This window comes from Lepisosteus oculatus, chromosome 3, assembly GCF_040954835.1.
Source record: "Lepisosteus oculatus isolate fLepOcu1 chromosome 3, fLepOcu1.hap2, whole genome shotgun sequence".
NCBI classification, from domain to species: domain Eukaryota; kingdom Metazoa; phylum Chordata; class Actinopteri; order Semionotiformes; family Lepisosteidae; genus Lepisosteus; species Lepisosteus oculatus.
In genome coordinates this window covers 57,724,804-57,743,717 of record NC_090698.1, presented here as the reverse complement: position 1 = coordinate 57,743,717, position 18,914 = coordinate 57,724,804, and the positions used below count along the sequence as shown (strand labels likewise).

The 18,914-nt window shown below is 39.9% G+C and overlaps 1 protein-coding gene across 3 annotated transcripts; it reads left to right on the top strand.

The window, feature by feature from the left end:
* The first annotated feature begins 156 nt into the window (after positions 1-156).
* Positions 157-18,610, top strand: unc45b (unc-45 myosin chaperone B). Of its 3 annotated transcripts, none has more exons than XM_006626869.3 (20): positions 157-265; positions 1,612-1,773; positions 2,004-2,040; positions 2,605-2,780; positions 3,125-3,214; positions 4,535-4,702; positions 5,356-5,521; positions 6,139-6,309; positions 6,773-6,944; positions 9,896-10,196; positions 10,654-10,748; positions 11,492-11,633; positions 11,863-12,003; positions 12,320-12,447; positions 13,111-13,177; positions 13,903-14,016; positions 15,407-15,522; positions 15,812-15,929; positions 16,588-16,743; positions 17,946-18,610. In XM_006626869.3, exons 2-20 carry the CDS (start codon positions 1,612-1,614, stop codon positions 18,204-18,206), a joined length of 2,781 nt encoding a protein of 926 aa, XP_006626932.1. In that variant the 5' UTR covers positions 157-265; the 3' UTR covers positions 18,207-18,610. The 3 variants fall into 3 exon arrangements, with proteins under 3 accessions (XP_006626932.1, XP_015221446.1, XP_015221440.1); XM_015365960.2 differs by having other exon boundaries at positions 171-265; positions 1,576-1,773; XM_015365954.2 differs by lacking the exon at positions 157-265 and adding an exon at positions 445-531.
* The last annotated feature ends 304 nt before the right edge of the window (positions 18,611-18,914 follow it).

Genomic DNA, 18,914 nt, shown 5'->3' with positions numbered 1-18,914 from the left:
TCCGTCTGACATACCTAACAAATGTATTTTGACATTTTTCCTTCTTATTCTATAAACCAATATAAGCATGTCCTGGTAGTTTCTCTGGGCCTAACCACCTGGGGTCTACATTGTAGTACTGTCTCCCTGGCTGATGTCCATTTCATTGAGATATATATGGTACAAGGAGGTCAGTCTTGGGGACAGTGTTTAGTGACACAGCAAGTTACTACAAGTGCTAACTAATCTACGTAAAGCAGGGGGAAGCACATTTTCGGTTGACAAGGTATGGTGTAATATTTCTGTTACTCTTTAACAAAGCATAGATTTACAGTTAAGACTCTTTTTGAAAGCTGATTTGCCATCACTAGGAGCTGTCAAAGGTGCCAGTGACATGTCACTGATAGGCCACTTGGGAGTTCAGAATACTGCCCATATATGGCATGAACACAGGGATTTAAAGTTTACGATAACATGTGCTTGGCTATTTGGTCAAGAGTTCTGTCTTCCTAATAGCTGGTCTTACTTTGGCTTACTAGTTGGTGAGAAAAGGTAAGGAAATGCTTTTTAAAAGTCCTGGAATTGCCTTTTGTTGGAATTGTTACCAAGTTAATGTTCAAAAGATTTACATTGGCAATTAAAGTGAAATGTTTTCTGATTTTTGTTGTTTTGATCCATGTACAGTAAATCATCATAGAAACCATCAAAGAATTATTCGTTGATTTTCTGTGTTTTCTATATTAATTCATGTGAAATAACAATAACTAAATCCAATTTTTTAATTTAAGGATTTTATAATTGTGAAATGCTATAGCCTAATCCATGTCTTACATTTATGTGTCTTGAACTCAGAAACGCAAAGATTAAATTAATGTAAAACAGAAAAGGTTTATTCAAATAATTAAGCATACACTTCATTTGCTGCAATATCTTTTTTGCATTCAGTAGGAAAGTTATGTCTGTGTTTTGCTTCTGGTACTTGAAGATGTGGAATTGTGTATTAAATTAATCTCCTTAACATGTACCCAATCCTGCAAAGAAGATGTGGCTTAATCCTAGAAGACTGTCAAATATCTAGGTTTTGAAGAAAAAATCATTAATAAAAGACAATAACATCATTGTCAAAAAATCATTGTGGAAAATCAGTCTTTCTTGCAGTGTCACAGTTGTATCAGTGGGATCAGTGCAGCTGTGTACAGTAACTATTTGAAGTAATCATGCGCCCTGTCACAGTTTTTACATAGTGCATTTCACTACTTCACTTGCTTTTTGCTTGAGGCACCTTTAGCCACAATGCTATCTACTGTATCTGTTTTACAGAGAGCTGGGTCCAAGAATCTGTCTTCTCCTATTCTTATTCAATTTTATCCAACTAATAAGTTGTTTATACCTGGACCAAGATCTGTGTCTGCTTGTGAAGAAACTAGAAACTAGTCACAGTACATGCACATCAGTGTGTTTTTTTCTGCTTAAGGTTGTTCAACTCAAATATAGTGCAGTTGTCACCTATTGTTATCAACTGGGATAAAGAATGCAAACAAATGTGATAGGAATTATCCAATGTTTTTTTCTCTATTTATTTTTATATGGAACAAGACAGGATCTGAACACTTCCCTTTTCTTGTACTGTAGATGGGAGATCCAATCCAGTTAAAAGACGAAGGCAACAAGCACTTCCAGGCCAATGAATATGACAAAGCTGCTGAATGCTACACAATGGCCATCAAGGTTTGTAAGGACAAAAAAGTTCTGGCAATTCTCTACAGGAACAGAGCAGCCTGTTACTTAAAAAAGGTAAGATTTAAATTAAATTATTTTCATTTAGTTCATTAAAGGCCTTTCATTGGCAGAGCAGTTAATTGTTTCATGTGTTGCAAAGCTCTGCTGAGAGAGGTCAGCTAGGCATTGTATGAAAATTTTAAATATCTGGGGCATTATTGGGGACTTTGTCATTGTACTCATTTCCTGTCGATAACTGTTATTCTCATCATATTTACTTTGTGACAAATCTCTTTTCATTTTAGGAGCATTATGCACAGGCAGCATCTGATGCATCAAGAGGTAAGATATGATGTAGAGAATAATTGAAATAACTGACACAGCCTTTGTGATTTTTGAATCACAGCTGTAAGTATTGTGAAGAGTCTAATGCATCAAGTTTGACAATGAGACTGAAATGCAATGCTAAAAAAGAATTCATTAAGGTGCAGAATCACCTCCTTAGTACGTAAACAATGTGCTCACAAAGCAAAATTTTAAGACACATACTGTAATTTTAAATGTCGATGGTGTGACTGAAATAGTTTCAAGTTTTGAAAGCTATTTTCACATCATATCTTCATGAGTGAAAGAAAATCATTAATCAAAGCCTGCTTTTAAGTTATTAATATGGTGGTTTTCAAATGCCCTTTAATTACTATAGACCAAGACCAATGGAAATGTCATAGAGGTAGCAGAGTTTTTAATGCATTGTTTTTTGCAGTTTTTTAAATGCATTGTGCAGTGTTTTAAATTTAATAAAGAATCCAATTAGACCTAAAGAACTGTATATACTGTAACGCTCACTAGACCCCCTGAATCTTCATGATGTCTAAGAAGCTTTTAACCTACTGTATTCCTCCTTAGCTATCGATATCGATGCCTCAGACATTAAAGCCTTGTACAGGCGATGCCAGGCATTGGAAAAGCTGGGGAAACTGGACCAGGCTTTTAAAGATGTCCAGAGATGTGCCACGATTGAGCCCAAAAACAAAACCTTCCTGGAGACGTTGCGGAGGCTGGGAGCAGAGATTCAGGGGAAGGTTAGTCTTGTCTCAGGTGTCCTGCAAGGCGATATTTTGGGAGGTAGAGCAGCTTAGCATGTGAGGCTAAAGAAAAGTATCTTGATCACTTATTGTCACTCCATAACAATATGTTTTGCACGTAGCAAAACTTCATTTCAATGTTCAAGTAAACTAAACACATTTTATGAAGCTCACTACAATGGAGAAATGAAAAGCCCTTTACAGGAAGTCAGAAACCTCCAAATGTAAGACAGCTGATGTTGCCAAAATATTTCCAGCACTTTCTATGAAAAATGAGTGTGGTGTTCAAGAGGAATGTGGCTAGATCTGCCGTGGTGACATAGATTTCTTTCTCTTTGCAGCTGAAGGTCCAGTTCTCCACTGATTCCAGAGTACAGACCATGTTTGACATCTTGCTTGGTGATGACGCAGACAAGGATAAGAAAGAAAAGGTTGGTTGAAACGACTTTTCAATGCAATTTCCTCCTCTGAAAGGGCACTAACAATACTTCACCAACTTTGAAACAATTTCCAAATTCTGTTTTGAAATAAATGAAACTTCGTTTCATTTGTTGTCAAAAATCTAGAACTCTACTATGACAAACTCTGACACACACACACAAACACACACACACACACACACACCACCTTAATCCCTTAATTCCAATGGTGCCAGCCTGTCACCATAGTTTTCTCACCTTTTGAGTGGTCCATCTTTACCTTCTGGACACCCTCTGGGACCCTCGCTCTTTCACGTGGGTCCCCTCTCAGGGAAGACTGCACAGTCCTCCTCCTTCCAGGTTGGTATTCTTTTGGCTTTACTTACACAAGTCGCTAGATCTTCTCATCAGCTATTTTCATTACCCATGAAGCACTGTGAAGTATTGGACTCAATTACCCCCGTGCTGCCCAAATCTCAAGCAGCACTGGTACTCGGGACTCTACCTGTGACATCTAGACCCCTGCCTCTCAGCTGTGGGGAGAAGATAAACTGCTATCTTGTCAGGCAATGCCCATCTTCCAGGGGGTAACAGCTCCAGTCAGCCCTTGTTCAGAAAATCAACCCTGTTGCTCAGAAGTACACTTCAACCTCACTGAGCCTGGCAAACAAACTACCACGCAGTCTGTGTGTGCAGCATCTGTGACACCCACAGCACAGACTAAACTGTATTTTCTCAAACATTCCTCTTTCACTGAAGCTTACTCTCCCTCCTCCTAGACTGGAACCTAGAAACAGACTGAAGCCCCTGTCCTCCAAGCTGTTCCTATATAAGTCTTTTTACTACCCCAGAAGAGAGGTTAATTCCACACAGAGCCTTTCTTGATGGCTCCTTTCCTTCACATGTAATTTCACTCCCTCTGAGTGCTAATGACTCATCCAGCTCAGCTGTGCCTTTCTTGTGTTTTCCAACTATCAAGAGGCCATCCTGGCTCAAGGTCACTCCACTGGGCTTGCGTTTTGAGCCAAGATGGTGGCTTTTGTAAAATATCATTGGATTATCGTCCGTTCCAGTTCAGTAACATGGGATATTGCATCACAGTCTGCTTTTTTCAGATAGTATTTGTGGCAGCTTTCTAAGATCACGTTAAGTTATGCAAAGGACAATACTCTCTAATATGTAAGCTGACATATAGAGGGCCGATATATTTTACAAAACAGTATTTTGTAAAAATGGACAAATGAAAGCTTTTACTTTAGTGGAACTATTGCTCAGCAGTCGTCAGAAATCTTTTCAGGTCATGAGCTGTGTTTTATTCTTCACCGTCTCAAGGCTGCAAACAACTTGATTGTCCTTGCAAGAGAAGATGGAGGAGCAGAGAGAATCTTTCAGAACAATGGAGTCAATTTGCTTCTCCAGCTGATTGATACCGGCAAGCCTGAGATGATTCTGGCAGCAATAAGAGCCATGTCTGGCATTTGCACTGGCCATAAAGCTAGGGTAAGTCACTTATCATCACAGAATGAATTGTTTATTAAGGTGGTAAAGTGACTTGCAGAAATCAATATGTTTCCCCATTCATTTGTTTTTGCTCACATTCACCAGCTTGCTTGATTAAGGTTCCCAACTTGTGAACCCAAGTTTAAGTGTATATCTTATTCCAATGTTAATTTGTCTGTCAAGTATTTGGTTCCTATGACTTGAGATCTTTTTAAAATCTAGTTGGAAACCATGCAAGAGAGTCCTATTTAAAGCGGTGGAATTATTATTAGACATTACTTTCAAATGTTTGTGAAAGATCTATGAAGATAGCAGCACAGGTTTGCTTTTAGTCACTGGCAGCTATACAGTATGTTGCAATAATATAATTGTGCCCAGGACAAATATCACTCTGCATATCTTATATTGCATGCATATCATATCTTGTGATTTAGAAAGGAGTTTACCAAGCCTTGCAAAAATGTAGATACATTTGAATAATTTGTCCCATGATGAAGAACGTTTCATAAGTTTCGTAAGTTTGTTGGCAGTCAATAACCCTTTAAAATTCTTGAACAATTACAGCTTATGTGGATTTAAAGTTATGCATATTGTGTTTTTCATCAATGACCATCTTCTTTCTAATGAATATGCTGCCTGTATACATAATACAGGCAACTGCTATAGTCCATATGGTTGGAATTGAGAAGCTGTGCAGCATTTTGGGAGTGGACCATGAAGAAATTGCCCTGGCCACCTGTAACCTTTTCCAGTGCATCTATGACTCCCTTTCTGGCAAGGACAAGAGAGACCATGGAAAGGAAGAAGCTCTGGTTCTTGGTAAATACTTTCCCTCCTTTATGTTTTAGAATGTATCTTTACAGCTCTTAAGTAAGAACGGTGGTTGTTTGTCTGCTACTGGTGACCGTGTTTGGTTGCTAGGGATTTCAATAATATACAGTAGCTGGGCAGTGAATCCCCAGAAATCCACAATCCTTTGTGGGAAAAAAAAGTGCCTTCGTTCACAATATTTTGACAGGAATTATTTGTTAATTAGATACTGTATGAAACAGACTCTGAGAAAAGTATTGGATTAACACTGTCAGTTATTATTTTCATTTCAGATTAAATCCCTGTTTAGACAGTGGGAAACTATAGCTGAACTGACCTAAAAAAACAAAGAGTTATCAAAATTGCAGTATTTCTTATGATAAAATAGATAAATGTGTATATGCATACATATTTCCCTTGCACTTTTCCTTGTGTACATATTCGAATTTTCTTCTAATTTTCTTGATTTGTAATCCTTATGAAAAAATCCTATAGAATCATGGTAGAAAGCATTTATTACCATTGCATGAAGCTTATGTTCTTTTGTTCCTTGGTCTTATTTTTTTACTTTCAGAATTGTGCTGTTCCCCTGTGTCAATCCCTTGTCCTTGGCTTTTATTGTACAGATACCACAAAGGATCTCAAAGCAATTCTGTTAGCTCTGTTGGATATGGTCATCAATAAAAACGTGTCAGGACATGGACGAGACCAAGCTCTCAACCTGCTGACCAAGAATGTGCCCAGAACAAACAAAAAGGACCCTGATCACTCCAAGACACTCTTCACCATTGACCATGGTAAGTGTTTGCTAGCTGATATTTTTTCTTCCCTACTTGTTACATACATATTTATTTTTTAAAATACGTTATTTGGTTATTCATTTTTTTCCATTTCGTTACAAGAGACAAACCTTTAAAAATAGGAAAGCAAATGATCACCTCAGCACAGAGCAGTACATTTCAAAACCTATCAATGAGCCTCGCCTGGATATTCATCAAGGAATTATCTTTAATAACACACACCGTTTATTACTTAAAAACAGATTTCTGGAGTTTTCTTTACTAAAGGGCATAGTTTTATTTCAGAAACATATAAAGAAAAGCTGAATTGTTAGGTTGAAAACAAAGACCTGTTTTTCAGGGCCTGGCACGAACATTATAAATCTGTACCGGCTCAAATCTTTCAGGTCTGAGCTGGAATTGGTGCCTTTGTGTGTCGGAGCTGTGGAAAGGGCTGTTGAGGTGTGATGTGTTCTTGCAGGTTTAAAGAAGATTTTGAAAGTGGTAGGGCAGGTTCCAGATCTCCCTGACCAGCTGCCTATGACTGACAACACGCAGCTCATTGCCAGCGTCCTTCTCAACAAGCTCTACGACGACCTGCGCTGTGACCCCGAGAGAGATAACTACCGGGAGATATGTCAGGAGTACATCAAGTAGGTCAAGGCAGATTTCTTTAAAGTGCCACACACTGATCCAGGTTTGAACTGCCGGTTGTGTGGTTTCACAAGTATTGGCTCACAGGTTTGTAGCCTTGCCACCACACACGGGGAGAATGTGGAAATGTAGCTGGACTCCTCTGATCCGTTCATCTTTCACAACACCACAGGCTAATCATCCCATACAGGAGCTTCAATGCCAGCTGGGGGACGGACAATTCCTCCCTTGACCCTCACTGAGAGCAATGCAAGTCTGCAGATGTCCACTAGGGTGCACTAGGGGTCACCATGTCACTGGGAACTGAGGGAACGCTGGGCAGCTAATCCCAACTCTACTCTTGGTGGTGCTCAACTACCTGTGCACTGCTTGGCCAGTCCGGTCACAATCAGTTAGTGGCAAAGAGTAGTTCAGGTGGGTAGCTGCATCAGCATGTGTAGGTTGCAAAGGAACAAGTAATGGTTTATTCCATGCTTTAAAGAGAAAAAAGAAACATTTTTTTTTCAGCTGTGGAGCCTTCTTTGGGTGAGTGTTCCCAGTGGCAAAGAGTCCAACTTATGCTTTTGTGAACGCCTGGACCAGCTGAATCACAAAGACACTTACAGATTTGGATATTTCCAAGAACTCTTTCCATCATTTTTCTTTATCTAATTCTTTTTTCTATTTTTATTTTAACTCTTTGTGGTCTACCCAATCAGATGGATCAGACTTTCACTATACGGTATCCCTGTTTGTGTAGGAATGTACAAAATCCTTATTCTCTCAAATTTTGCTCAGTGCCATCTAAAGAGTTTGTAGTTTTATTCTGTCTAAATTTTGTTTCTTGGATGGCCATTAAAGGATTTAACCAAAGTATTTCTGTCTTACATAGGTTAACATACTGTCGGTAAAGTCATTTACATGGGCAAATGGAAATAAATGGAACAGGAGATCTTGTTCTCAGATGTGATGTATGTATCTGCCAGAGAGAAACTGAAGGAAACAGAAATTTGGATTAATAGTTTTTCTCACAACCAAAATGCTATTTCCGTTATTTCATACACTTTAATACTTTTTAGTCAAATTTCCCAGAATTTTGTTTTGCATTCAAGCAGCTATGTTTTACACACAGAGACTTACAAAAATTTGTAAATAGCACAAATAAACATTACACTTGCAATGTTTATTATACTATTTATTTTTAACCACATATTGCACTTGCCCATAACCAATCATAGTTAATTGATCAAGTAGTAGGCATCAGTTGTTACTCTTCATGCAGAACATAAGGGATCAGAGGAGATACTAACAGCTAATTTCCAAATTCTCTTAATGTAAGCAGTTTGAAAGCTCTGCTCAAGAGGCTGACCCACTGTGTTACAACACCTCACCAAGAGTCTGGACATTGTGGCTTTTTTGTAGCACAGAAAGACACTTTATCAGAAGTTTTATGAGATGGTTGTTTACTACTACCTGACTCTTTGTACCACAGAACTGAAAATCATGGACAGAACCTGACTTCTAGCACCAAAAACCCATAACCCCCAAATAAAGTTCATTCATTGTTGTACTTTACTACAGATAAAGTCAACAAGTGCCTTCCAAGACAGATTAATATCTATGTATATTCCCAAATATTTATAGAAATATTTGCGTGAGCTCAGATATCATCTGCTTTATATTGTAACGCTTACGGCCGACAAGCACTGTGTGTAAGAGCCGGCGTACCAGAGCGGGTGACGTCACCGCCCTTCCCTGTGATAGCAGGACCACAGCTACTGGGCTGTAGAGAGATCTCTCTTTAGCTCACGGGGCTAGGTCGCTGCAGAGAGACGCGGAAGTCCCGGGTTCGAGCCTCCAGTCGGGATGGGGCCGACCAGATGCGGCAAGGGCGCCCGCCTGAGCCCCCGTTGCGTTACTTTGGAGTCAGAAGAGGGGCGGGATAGCCCTTCACCGGGGACGGCGATTTAAGCGGGGGAGAGTGTAACGCTTACGGCAGACAGGCACTGTGTAAGAGCCGGCGTACCAGAGCGGGTGACGTCACCGCCCTTCCCTGTGATAGCAGGACCACAGCTACTGGGCTGTGGAGAGATCTCTCTTTAGCTCACGGGGCTAGGTCGCTGCAGAGAGACGCGGAAGTCCCGGGTTCGAGCCACCTATACTTTGGGCCGACCAGATGCGGCAAGGGCGCCCGCCTGAGCTCCCGTTGCGTTACAATATTCTATTGAATGCCGGTTTGTAGGGATCACAAACACGAGCCTTTGTCATAGTCATCTCTGTATTCTCATTCTGCTTTTCTTTGTGGTCCTGCCATCTCATTTCCACGGCTATAAGGTTAAAAAACCCACAAGACATCTTATTCTCTGCATTCCATTAAAGTGGCAAAGATAGAAGTTTTAACTAAGTTTCTCGAGTATAAGAGAGTAAAGGTCAGGTGTGCCTGTGTCGCTGTTGTTCATATTGGCGCTTGTATATATTGTTAGTTGTATGTGCAAAAAGAGTCCAAGCAACAAGCATAGCAATATACACTATACATACAATCATAAACCAAACAACACAAAAATTACCATACCAACCCAATTTTAAAGGCTTCATTTCACAAGACAAGTACAGAAAACAGTGATCTTAGACATGGTTTACTACCAAGCAGTGGCCATGAAGAATAAACTTAGATTTGCTGACAGTTTTGTCACATCGGGATTAAAGTGATTATGCTGCTATAAAACAATCTGGTAGTTGCAGGTATTTTAAAAATCAACTTTTTGTACCTTTAATGTCAGGGAACTGTGTATCTGCATAAAAAGAGTGCAGCATTTTGGAAACATCCATCATCATCGTCTTCACTTAGCTTCGAGATGGAACAATAGATTTCAGCAGTGGGGGCCAAGCAATGAATAAACGTTTCACATCTCCATCCGCTTCCTAGATTTACAAACTCACTTCCTGCCGTTTCGGCTCTCTCTGTTTGCAGAGGCAAGTTCGACCCCAAAGACATGGACAAGAATCTGCACGCCATACAGACGGTGTCAGGTCTGCTGCAGGGTCCCTTCGACTTGGGGAACAAGATCTTGGGCATGCAGGGGGTGATGGAGATGATGGTGGCACTGTGTGGCTCTGAGAGGGAGGTTGACCAGATGGTGGCGGTAGAGGCCCTCATTCACGCGTCCACCAAGATGAGTCGAGCCACCTTCATCATCACCAACGGAGTGTCCCTGCTCAAGGACATCTACAAGAAGACAAAGAATGAGAAAATCAAAATTCGCGCTCTGGTGGTAAGTACAGGAGTGTGGCTTAAGCGGAAGCCATAGTTAAAGCACTTCTGTCCTGCAGGAGAGCAAGAAAGGCTTCCACTGACATTACAGATTTCTGTGTAAGAGGACATCCTTCCTTTTGTGGAAGTTGTAAAGCTCTTGACTCACGTCCTTTGCAATTAATTGCATTCAAAGTATACACAACTTACACATCAAGCCTGTTTGGTAAAGGAAAGTCACAGGTTGCTGACCTCAGTTTATGCCAAGGCTGATAGGGAGACGTCATCTTTGCAAGGTGAACCAGTGTCATTATGGAGAACACAAGGACAGTTTAATACTATGCTGATTTTGTCTTAAACATTGCCTACCTGGTCTGAGGTAAAGAGACATATTTGTCCACTAATTGAATGGTCTTCATAACGCTATTTAAATGTCCACTACAAGCTTCAGCTACTGATCTGCTGTTTTCCCTGTCCAGGGTCTCTGCAAGCTGGGTTCGGCTGGCGGGGATGATTACAGCATGAGGCAGTTTGCAGAGGGCTCCACTGAAAAGCTGGCCAAACAGTGCAGAAAGTGAGCCTCAGTATTGTTACCTTGTCAAACAAACAAACAAACAAACAGAGGGCTGGAAAGGCTAAATGCAATTTAATGAAGTTAAAAAAACATTGTATAGGTATTTACATTACCTGCACAGGTACTGTGCCATTGCAGATGTGACCATTTCTTGAACAATTTTTTTAAAATGTTAAATAATGGTCAGTGCAATATCTCAAATTTGCAATATAGCAGGAACAAATATGAAATTAGCTTGAATAAGTTACAAATCAGAAGAAGTCTTTCAGACCATCCAACCTGTTTGGTAGTCAGTATCTTATTGATCTCTGGATTTCAACCAGCCATTTCTTCAAGGAAGTCAAAGTGACTTGTTCCAGACTCCTGCACCCCTTTGTGTAAAGATGTGCCTCTTAGTCTTTCTCTTAAATGCACTTTCATGTCGTTTCCTTTTGTATCCGCCACTTCTGTTGATGTTTCATTGTTCCTTTTGTAGAATTTCTCTTAAAATATACTGTATATCTATAGACAGAAATTGCAATAAAGACCTGGTTACAATGAAATGATTTTTAGGACATTATGACCTGTATTTTATGATTGATCAAAGATTTGGTGTTGCATTTGTACACCATGTGCTTGTTCTGGACCTCAAACTAAATTCAATATAAGATCTGTAAATTCTGCTGAATTTTTAAATCCAGGGCAAACTACTGTGTGATATAGATTGGGAATGTTGTTAATTTTTTTGCTTTTGCTACATTCAGATGGCTGTGCAATCCGAACATCGATGTCCGCACACGAAAATGGGCAGTAGAAGGTCTTGCATACCTCACCAATGACGCAGATGTGAAAGATGACTTTGTGGAAGATGAACCTGCATTGAAGGCCATGTTTGAACTGTCCAAGGTATCTCAAAGAGTCTGTACAGAAGCATCACCTTGTCACAGCCTGACTTCTGTAGTCATGAAATAGAGCATCTCAAAGAAATGAAATTAAAACCAAGAAAAAAAAACAACATTGAACAAATTAGTTTTACAAACTTCAGCTATTTAACTAAGTGCTGGAACACCCTTATCCTGGTATTATGCTGGTATCATCCCTTATGCTTATTTTCTGTTTCTTTTTTTGTGTGCAGTCCACAGATAAGACCATTCTGTATGCTGTGGCCTGCACTCTGGTGAACTGTACTAACAGCTATGAGAAGAAGGAAATTATTCCAGAGCTTGTGCAACTGGCTAAGTTTTCCAAGCAGCACGTTCCTGAACAGCACCCCAAGGTACAATAGAACTGACGAAACAGTTGTATCAGGCTTTATCACCCAGAGACACTGTATGGTGCCATCTACGGATGGTACATTGGGAACTTGCAGTCAACTATTACACTTAGTTAAGAGGGCCTGTTTACCATGAAGGAAAGAGTCACTTGCTCTCCTTGCTTAACCGCAGTATTTTGAATTACAAGCTACTTTAGTACTAAGCAGGTTTCACATTTAGTAATCGGATTCTCCAGAAGTAAGTGTGGAAGTTAACATGACATAAAGGCAAATAAATACATTACATACATATGCATGAAAACACATCCTTCTCATGCAGGACAAGAAGGATTTTATTGAGAAACGAGTGAAGCGACTGCTGAAGGCTGGTGTGATCTCTGCACTGACTTGCATGGTCAAGGCCGATAACGCCATTCTGACTGACCAGACCAAAGAGATGCTTGCAAGGTGGGTGCTGTCTATGTACCATCTACTGGGAGTCAGAAATTTCCATACGTATGAAGAATGCAGACAACAACTATTGAACTCGTAGATGCCTATTACTATAACCATGTATCTCAAAGTACTTATTAATAGAGCTGCTGATAAACAATGGATGTTTACTGATGTAAAAGCCTTTAATTTATTTGAAAAGGAAAGTATTTGCTCCACAATACCAGGGTCCTTAAGAACTCTTGACCTTGTTTTAAAGATTTCCTTACCTCAGTGATCATCAGGGTTGTGATTTCAATTTTGAATTTACAATAGGAATTTGAAGTATACCTGCACGGTCCTAACAGTTTACATACAGATATTACGCAATGTAAACAGCAATACATTTTTAAGGCGAAGGAAATTACAGCGAATTGCAAAGTGAACTAGCAAATTTGCTATCTGCAAAATCATAACAGTCTGACGAATTAATCCAGTGCAATTAACAGAGACAGAGCCATTCTTTTTTTTGTCTGTTTGAATCTCACATTTTAATTATTTTGAGTGCTCCATCAAGAAAGATGATATGATCAGTCCCTATAAAACATTTCAATAGCAGCAGGAAATAAAATGGAAAGACTTTATATCCATGATTGAAAAACATTGCATTTCTGAATCACGTTTGTTTCTGACATATAGAGTCTTCCTTGCCTTAACTGAAGATCCTAAGGACCATGGTATCATTGTTGCTCAAGGTGGTGGAAAGGTCAGTTTTCATGTCCTTTTTAAGGAAATAGGACTTTTATTTTATTCCAATTGTGTGCAGCATGCAAGCACTGCTCAGTACAAAAATCACTATGATTTTTACTGCTTTTTATACTGGTACTTGCATACTCACATACTCAAAACTAAGTGCTCAATGATTGATTGCATATAATTCCATAAAATGTAAATTCATGAAACTTTATATAGTTGTCTTATTATTTCTCTGCATGCACTTCCTCAGTTTATTAAAAGCTTGCTGATAAACACCTTAGAAATTTGAAATATTCAGTACTTAGAAATCTACTTGCTGAGAGCTAATTGAGATTATTTGAGACAAAGTGATAATGTGATGATGAAAATGTAGATATGTAAAATATACAGAAAAGTAAGCAATCAGTATCAGTATCAAGCAATCAGTATTAAGCACCACATTGTTTGTTTGAGGTTTGAATAAACTACAATCAAGGTAAAATATAACATATGACTCAGTATTTGTAAGGAAGGTCTGTTTTATTCACTTTATTTGGTCAGTCAAAAATACTGCTGTTTTGTACAGCATTATCAGCAAACTTGTTCTCATTTAGGTTTTGACAAGAATAATATGTAGAACAATGGAAATGGGATGTGAAACCCCACGACATTAGGGGACTACACTCTAAAGATTCTGCTGGAACTCAGATATCGCAGAAGGAAGGTTTTCATCTTTCTTAATAATGTTTGATTCAGGCATTGATTCCCCTTGCCTTGGAAGGCACTGAGGCTGGAAAGATAAAAGCTTCTCATGCACTGGCTAAAATAGCTGCAATCGCCAATCCTGAAATTGCTTTCCCTGGAGAAAGGGTAAGTGCACTGTTAGCACTAACCTGTGCTATTTCAATGACTGTTATAAAATACTCCTTTAAAAAAATGCTTTGCGTGTGACTCCTTGGAGCAGTACTGTCAAGCAACACAATAAGCCTCCTGTATATAGTTCAAGTAGGGAGCTGCATCAGCTTGCGTAGGCTGCAAAGGAGCAAGTAAAGGTTTATTTCATGCTGAATAGAGAAGAGAAGAAACACAATGTTTCATGTGTCACACCTGAAGAAGGCTCCACAGCTGAAACATTGTGTTTAATTCTCTTTTCAGCATGGAAAAAACCTTGAGTTGTTCCAATAACCCTATAGTCTAAAACATAGGTACATGGCATGTAGAAACACAAGAACAGATGGGGCAAGATACTTAGAAAAATCAAAGTTAGCTTTTATTACAGTGCCTATCAAAATTATTCATCCCCCTTGGACTTTTTCACATTTAATTATGTTACATTATGGATTCATAATGTATTTAACTGGAATGTTTTTACCATTGATTGACACAAAACCCTCTGTCCGCCAGCAGCGGTGAGGAGGAGAGACACAAAAAAATTGCCCTATGTCCAGCGGAGGCAGAAATTCCCATAAATTCATGCCGAGAATGAAGAAACATTTAGTATAAATAATTATGAAAAGGGGAAAAAAATTACAGGAGGAAAACGTCTCCCAAAAATCTGTCAGGGTATACCCCTGTATTAAAAAATGGCCACAAAAATTAACACGAAAAAGTGATCTCCAAAATGTCTCAGAAAGGCAATTCACAGATCCCAATCCATACATCGGAACGTGCTGGGTTTAACCCTTTAATCAACAGGGAATTTGAATCAAGTTCAAGTACAACCTCTCTCTGATTTCAATTCTCTGACTGATTCCAATTAAGGGATTTAAATTTCCTTTTCACCCCGTGGTAGTGTGGAGTATGGTAGTGATAGATACTACCATACTCCACACAGTGGGGCTATAGTACTATAATAACAACCAGATATCTTTCTTTCAGAGCCATGCAAATGCTTATCTACTCTTGTATATCATAAAACAAAAGAGTGTCGAGTAATAATGCGCAAATACGACGTCCACCACATCAAACACTCAGAATGTGCTAAGAGGGTTTCTGAATGTGTTCCCTCTGCCTCACAACATCCAAAGTGTTCTCTAATCCACTCAAATTCACAACTTAGAAAAAAGGGTCACCTGCATTCTTATACTTATAACTCCTTGGACCTGTACGGCCTCCTCTCATTTTCACTTCTATGAAGCAGAAAAAAAAAGAAAAAATGTTCCTGCAAAGTTCACACAAACAATAAGATACTAACAATAATGTGATGTCAATAAAAGCACCGCCATTGCCACACTGTGATTATTGTATTTCTTTCTGGCAGATTTATGAAGTGGTGCGGCCCCTAGTTAGCCTTCTCAACACAGAGCGAGACGGTCTGCAGAACTTTGAAGCCCTGAGGGGCCTCACAAACCTGGCTGCGCTGAATGAAAAACTCAGGTGTGTTTAGAGGAATATTGATTCTAAAGTGCGCTAAAGCCTGCGTTCAATTTGTAACTGCAGTTGCGTCTTGCTGGACCTCCAGTCTCCATTCTGGCATACATTAGCCGGTAAAACAAGACACTCTCTCTTTATAATCTTTCGTCTTGTTCAATTCACCATCAGAAACACTTGCCTCAGTGTGGAACCTGGTTTAGTTCTCTGTGTTTTCTACAAATTTAACAACTTCTGTGTTGTCATGATGTATAGAGCAAGATGTGAGATAACTGGGTTTTGTTCTGAATCTTAGAAAAAAGATCATAAAGGAAAAAGCCATGCCAGAGATTGAGAACTACATGTTTGAAGAGCACGATCAGATCCGCCAGGCAGCGACAGAGTGCATGTGCAACATGATTGTGTGCAAAGAAGTAAGTAGTGGCTAGATGGCCTATAAATTCCAATACATAAACAAATCCAGTTTCTCCCTATGTTGGGTGGCATAGTGGTGCTGGGGTCCTGTGTCCAATTCCACACCTGGGGTGCTATTTGTACAGAGGTGTTGTGATTTCCTTCCACAGTCCAGAGACTTGGTGTGGGTATGTGCATGTCTGTGTGTGCATCTGTCTAGCCTGCAATGTTTATTTGGTGTCCCATCCAGGGTGTACCTTTTGGAAGAAATGTTTAGAAAACGGATGGATGGGGGAGAGTTGACTGCTTATGGTCTTGGATTATTGTTCCTTGAGCTCAGTGCTACGTTCCTCCTAGCATTTGAAAAATGTCAAAAAAGTTTTGCTGAGTTGTTAATGGTCACATCCAGTATTTCAAAGAAGCCTATATGGAACATCTATCTCTCTTTCATACATCAATAGAGGATTGTTAGAACAAAGGCTTTTTGCATCAAAATGTTACAAGGTTTACAAATGGTACAAAGGTTAAAGGCTTGTTTGTTGGCGTTTTGACATATGCGTGAGAGTCTGGAACTGCCGAGAACCGGAACGCCAATCCGGAACGTCACTATTGACGCGTGACCTGTGAGAGGAACTCTGAGAGACTAACTCTGCTGCCTCTGTGTGTCCTGGGGGGCAGGTCCAAGAGAGGTACCTGGAGGAGGGCAATGACAAGTTAAAACTCCTGGTTCTGCTGTGCGGGGAGGATGACGATAAGGTCCAGATAGCTGCGGCTGGAGCTCTGGCCATGCTCACGGCTGCCCAGCAGAAAATCTGCACCAAGGTCACCCTCGTGGTGAGTGCAACCTCCGTTCTCATCCCAGACACTCCAAGCCACCACACAGCTTAGAAACGGAAGCTTCTTCGTCCACATTTAATGTTTATTTTCCTTTGCGCCACACTTCTCGAGATGCGGATTTAGCGTTCGCACTCACACAGTCACACGAGCTGGCATCTGCAGCAATGAACATTTGGAGTGAAGAAAAGGAAACGAAGTGGTGGGGGAGGTTGGATGTGCTTATTCACACAGACAATGCAGTTCAGCAAAACGTATCCGGGAAATCCAATCTGGTGCATGCATGAGGATAAGCAAACTTACCCGCCTGAAAAATGTTCCAGACATTTTTACAATAGTAGATCCTATGCAATTATGTGTGAAATACTGTACAACGTACTCAAAATTAACAAACAGCTGGGCCAGTATTATGACACAAATGAGTAGGTACACATTAGTAAAGTAAGTGGGGGCAGTGTAGTGGAAAGGTCTGGGCTCATAAGTGGTGAGTTATGGGTACGTACTGTACCTCAATTGCATTACTCCATACATCTGTATAAATGGGGATCAGTGTTTCCCAGAGTCCCACTCAGTGGTGGGGAGTCACCTTCTCTTTGTCCACTTAACAAGGAAACCAGGAAACCAGGATAAGATCTGGCCTAATGAGCTGCTGTAGATTGAATATGGAAATTACGTACTCATGTCCTAATCAAATATAAAGTACGCTTGTTGCCCAACATTTTATTAACTGTAATGAAGTCATGGTTTTGTCAAGGTTCCTTGTGACTGAAAGCCCTTGAACTCTGAAACATTCTGTCTGGGTGTCGCAAAAATAATTCAAATTAAAGCTATCACCTTGGGTCTCCATATTTAAAGCTGGCCAAACTGGACGTCCCATTTGAAAGAAATGTGAAGTACTCACATTACATCCTTTCAAAAAGAGCACTTGAAGTAGCCTTACAACATGAAATGATAGCAAAATACACAGCTAAGCATTCTGTTTAATATCGAAAAAGTATTAAAGAAAAGTTTTAGTTAACATGCGAACCACATACTGTGGTAAAAGACAATCTTTCCATTGAAAAGACTGCAATATATGAACGTGGGGTTCTCTTCAGTTAGCAAAGGCACTATATTCTTCGGTGTAGCCAACACACAATTTTCAGTGCCATATTTTCTGCGGACGTGATCCCGATTAGCTGTGACTTGTGTTGCACCCGCAGACCGCACAGTGGCTGGAGATTCTGCAGAGGCTGTGTCTGCACGACAGGCCGGAAGTACAGCACCGAGGAATCGTGATTGTTTACAACATGATCAATGCCGACAAGGAGCTCGCCAAGAAACTCATCGAGAGCGAGCTCCTGGAAATCCTCACTGTGATCGGCAAGCAGGAAGACAGCCCCATGAAGCAGCCGGCCATTGATGCAGCTCGAAACTGCCTTGTGATCGCAATGAATTTAGGACTGATAAAACCTTACTCTTAGAAAGTTCAAGAAGGCAGTGCAGTACAGTTTATGCAACGGGACTGGATTTTCAGCCAGTCCACAGTATCACTGGGACTGCCAATGTAGCCTGCTTTCTGGTAAAGTAGAATGCTAAGAGGCTTCAGACTTAATGGCACCAGTACTTAGGGGACAAACATAATTTAATGTCATTTTTTATTTCCCATTTTTGAAACGTTTTTTGTAGTATCCTTTGTTCAAAAACCTATTCAAAGCTTATTGCAAATCTAAGAGACAGAACCTATTGTATTATTAATATTTTCATCTTGAATATATAATTAAAAAAACTGGAATACATGTTTTCAAAGTATTGTTTTTTTCAGTTTTTTTTCATACATGCATCTGTGGTATAACTAAACTTTAAAATAAAGCAGTTTATAACACCAGCATTGTTCATGTGATTTATTCTACTATGCTTCAGTATATCCTTACAGTTTGAAACACAACGTTTCAGCTGTGGAGTCTTCTTCAGGTTAGGGCTGAGGTTGGTTTAGCTTTAGGGATAGGGTTAGAATTGGGAAAGGATTCAGTTAGATTAGGGAAACAGATCACTTTCGCCTGCAGTACATTTTCCCCAAGAGTGTACCACTTGGAATAAAAAGGGTTACAATTGTCCTTGCAATGACTGAGGTCACTTTGCAAGGTCACTTTATGGTAAGTAGTACGTGTGGTCCTATTCCAAAGGTTAAG

Bases quoted from the DNA above. Each gene is read 5' to 3' on its own strand.
- unc45b (XM_006626869.3), top strand. From the start codon at position 1,612: ATGGGAGATCCAATCCAGTTAAAAGACGAAGGCAACAAGCACTTCCAG. The intron at 4,703-5,355 runs GTAAGTCACTTA...TACATAATACAG, and splicing joins GCACTGGCCATAAAGCTAGG to GCAACTGCTATAGTCCATAT. The intron at 6,310-6,772 runs GTAAGTGTTTGC...GTGTTCTTGCAG, and splicing joins ACTCTTCACCATTGACCATG to GTTTAAAGAAGATTTTGAAA.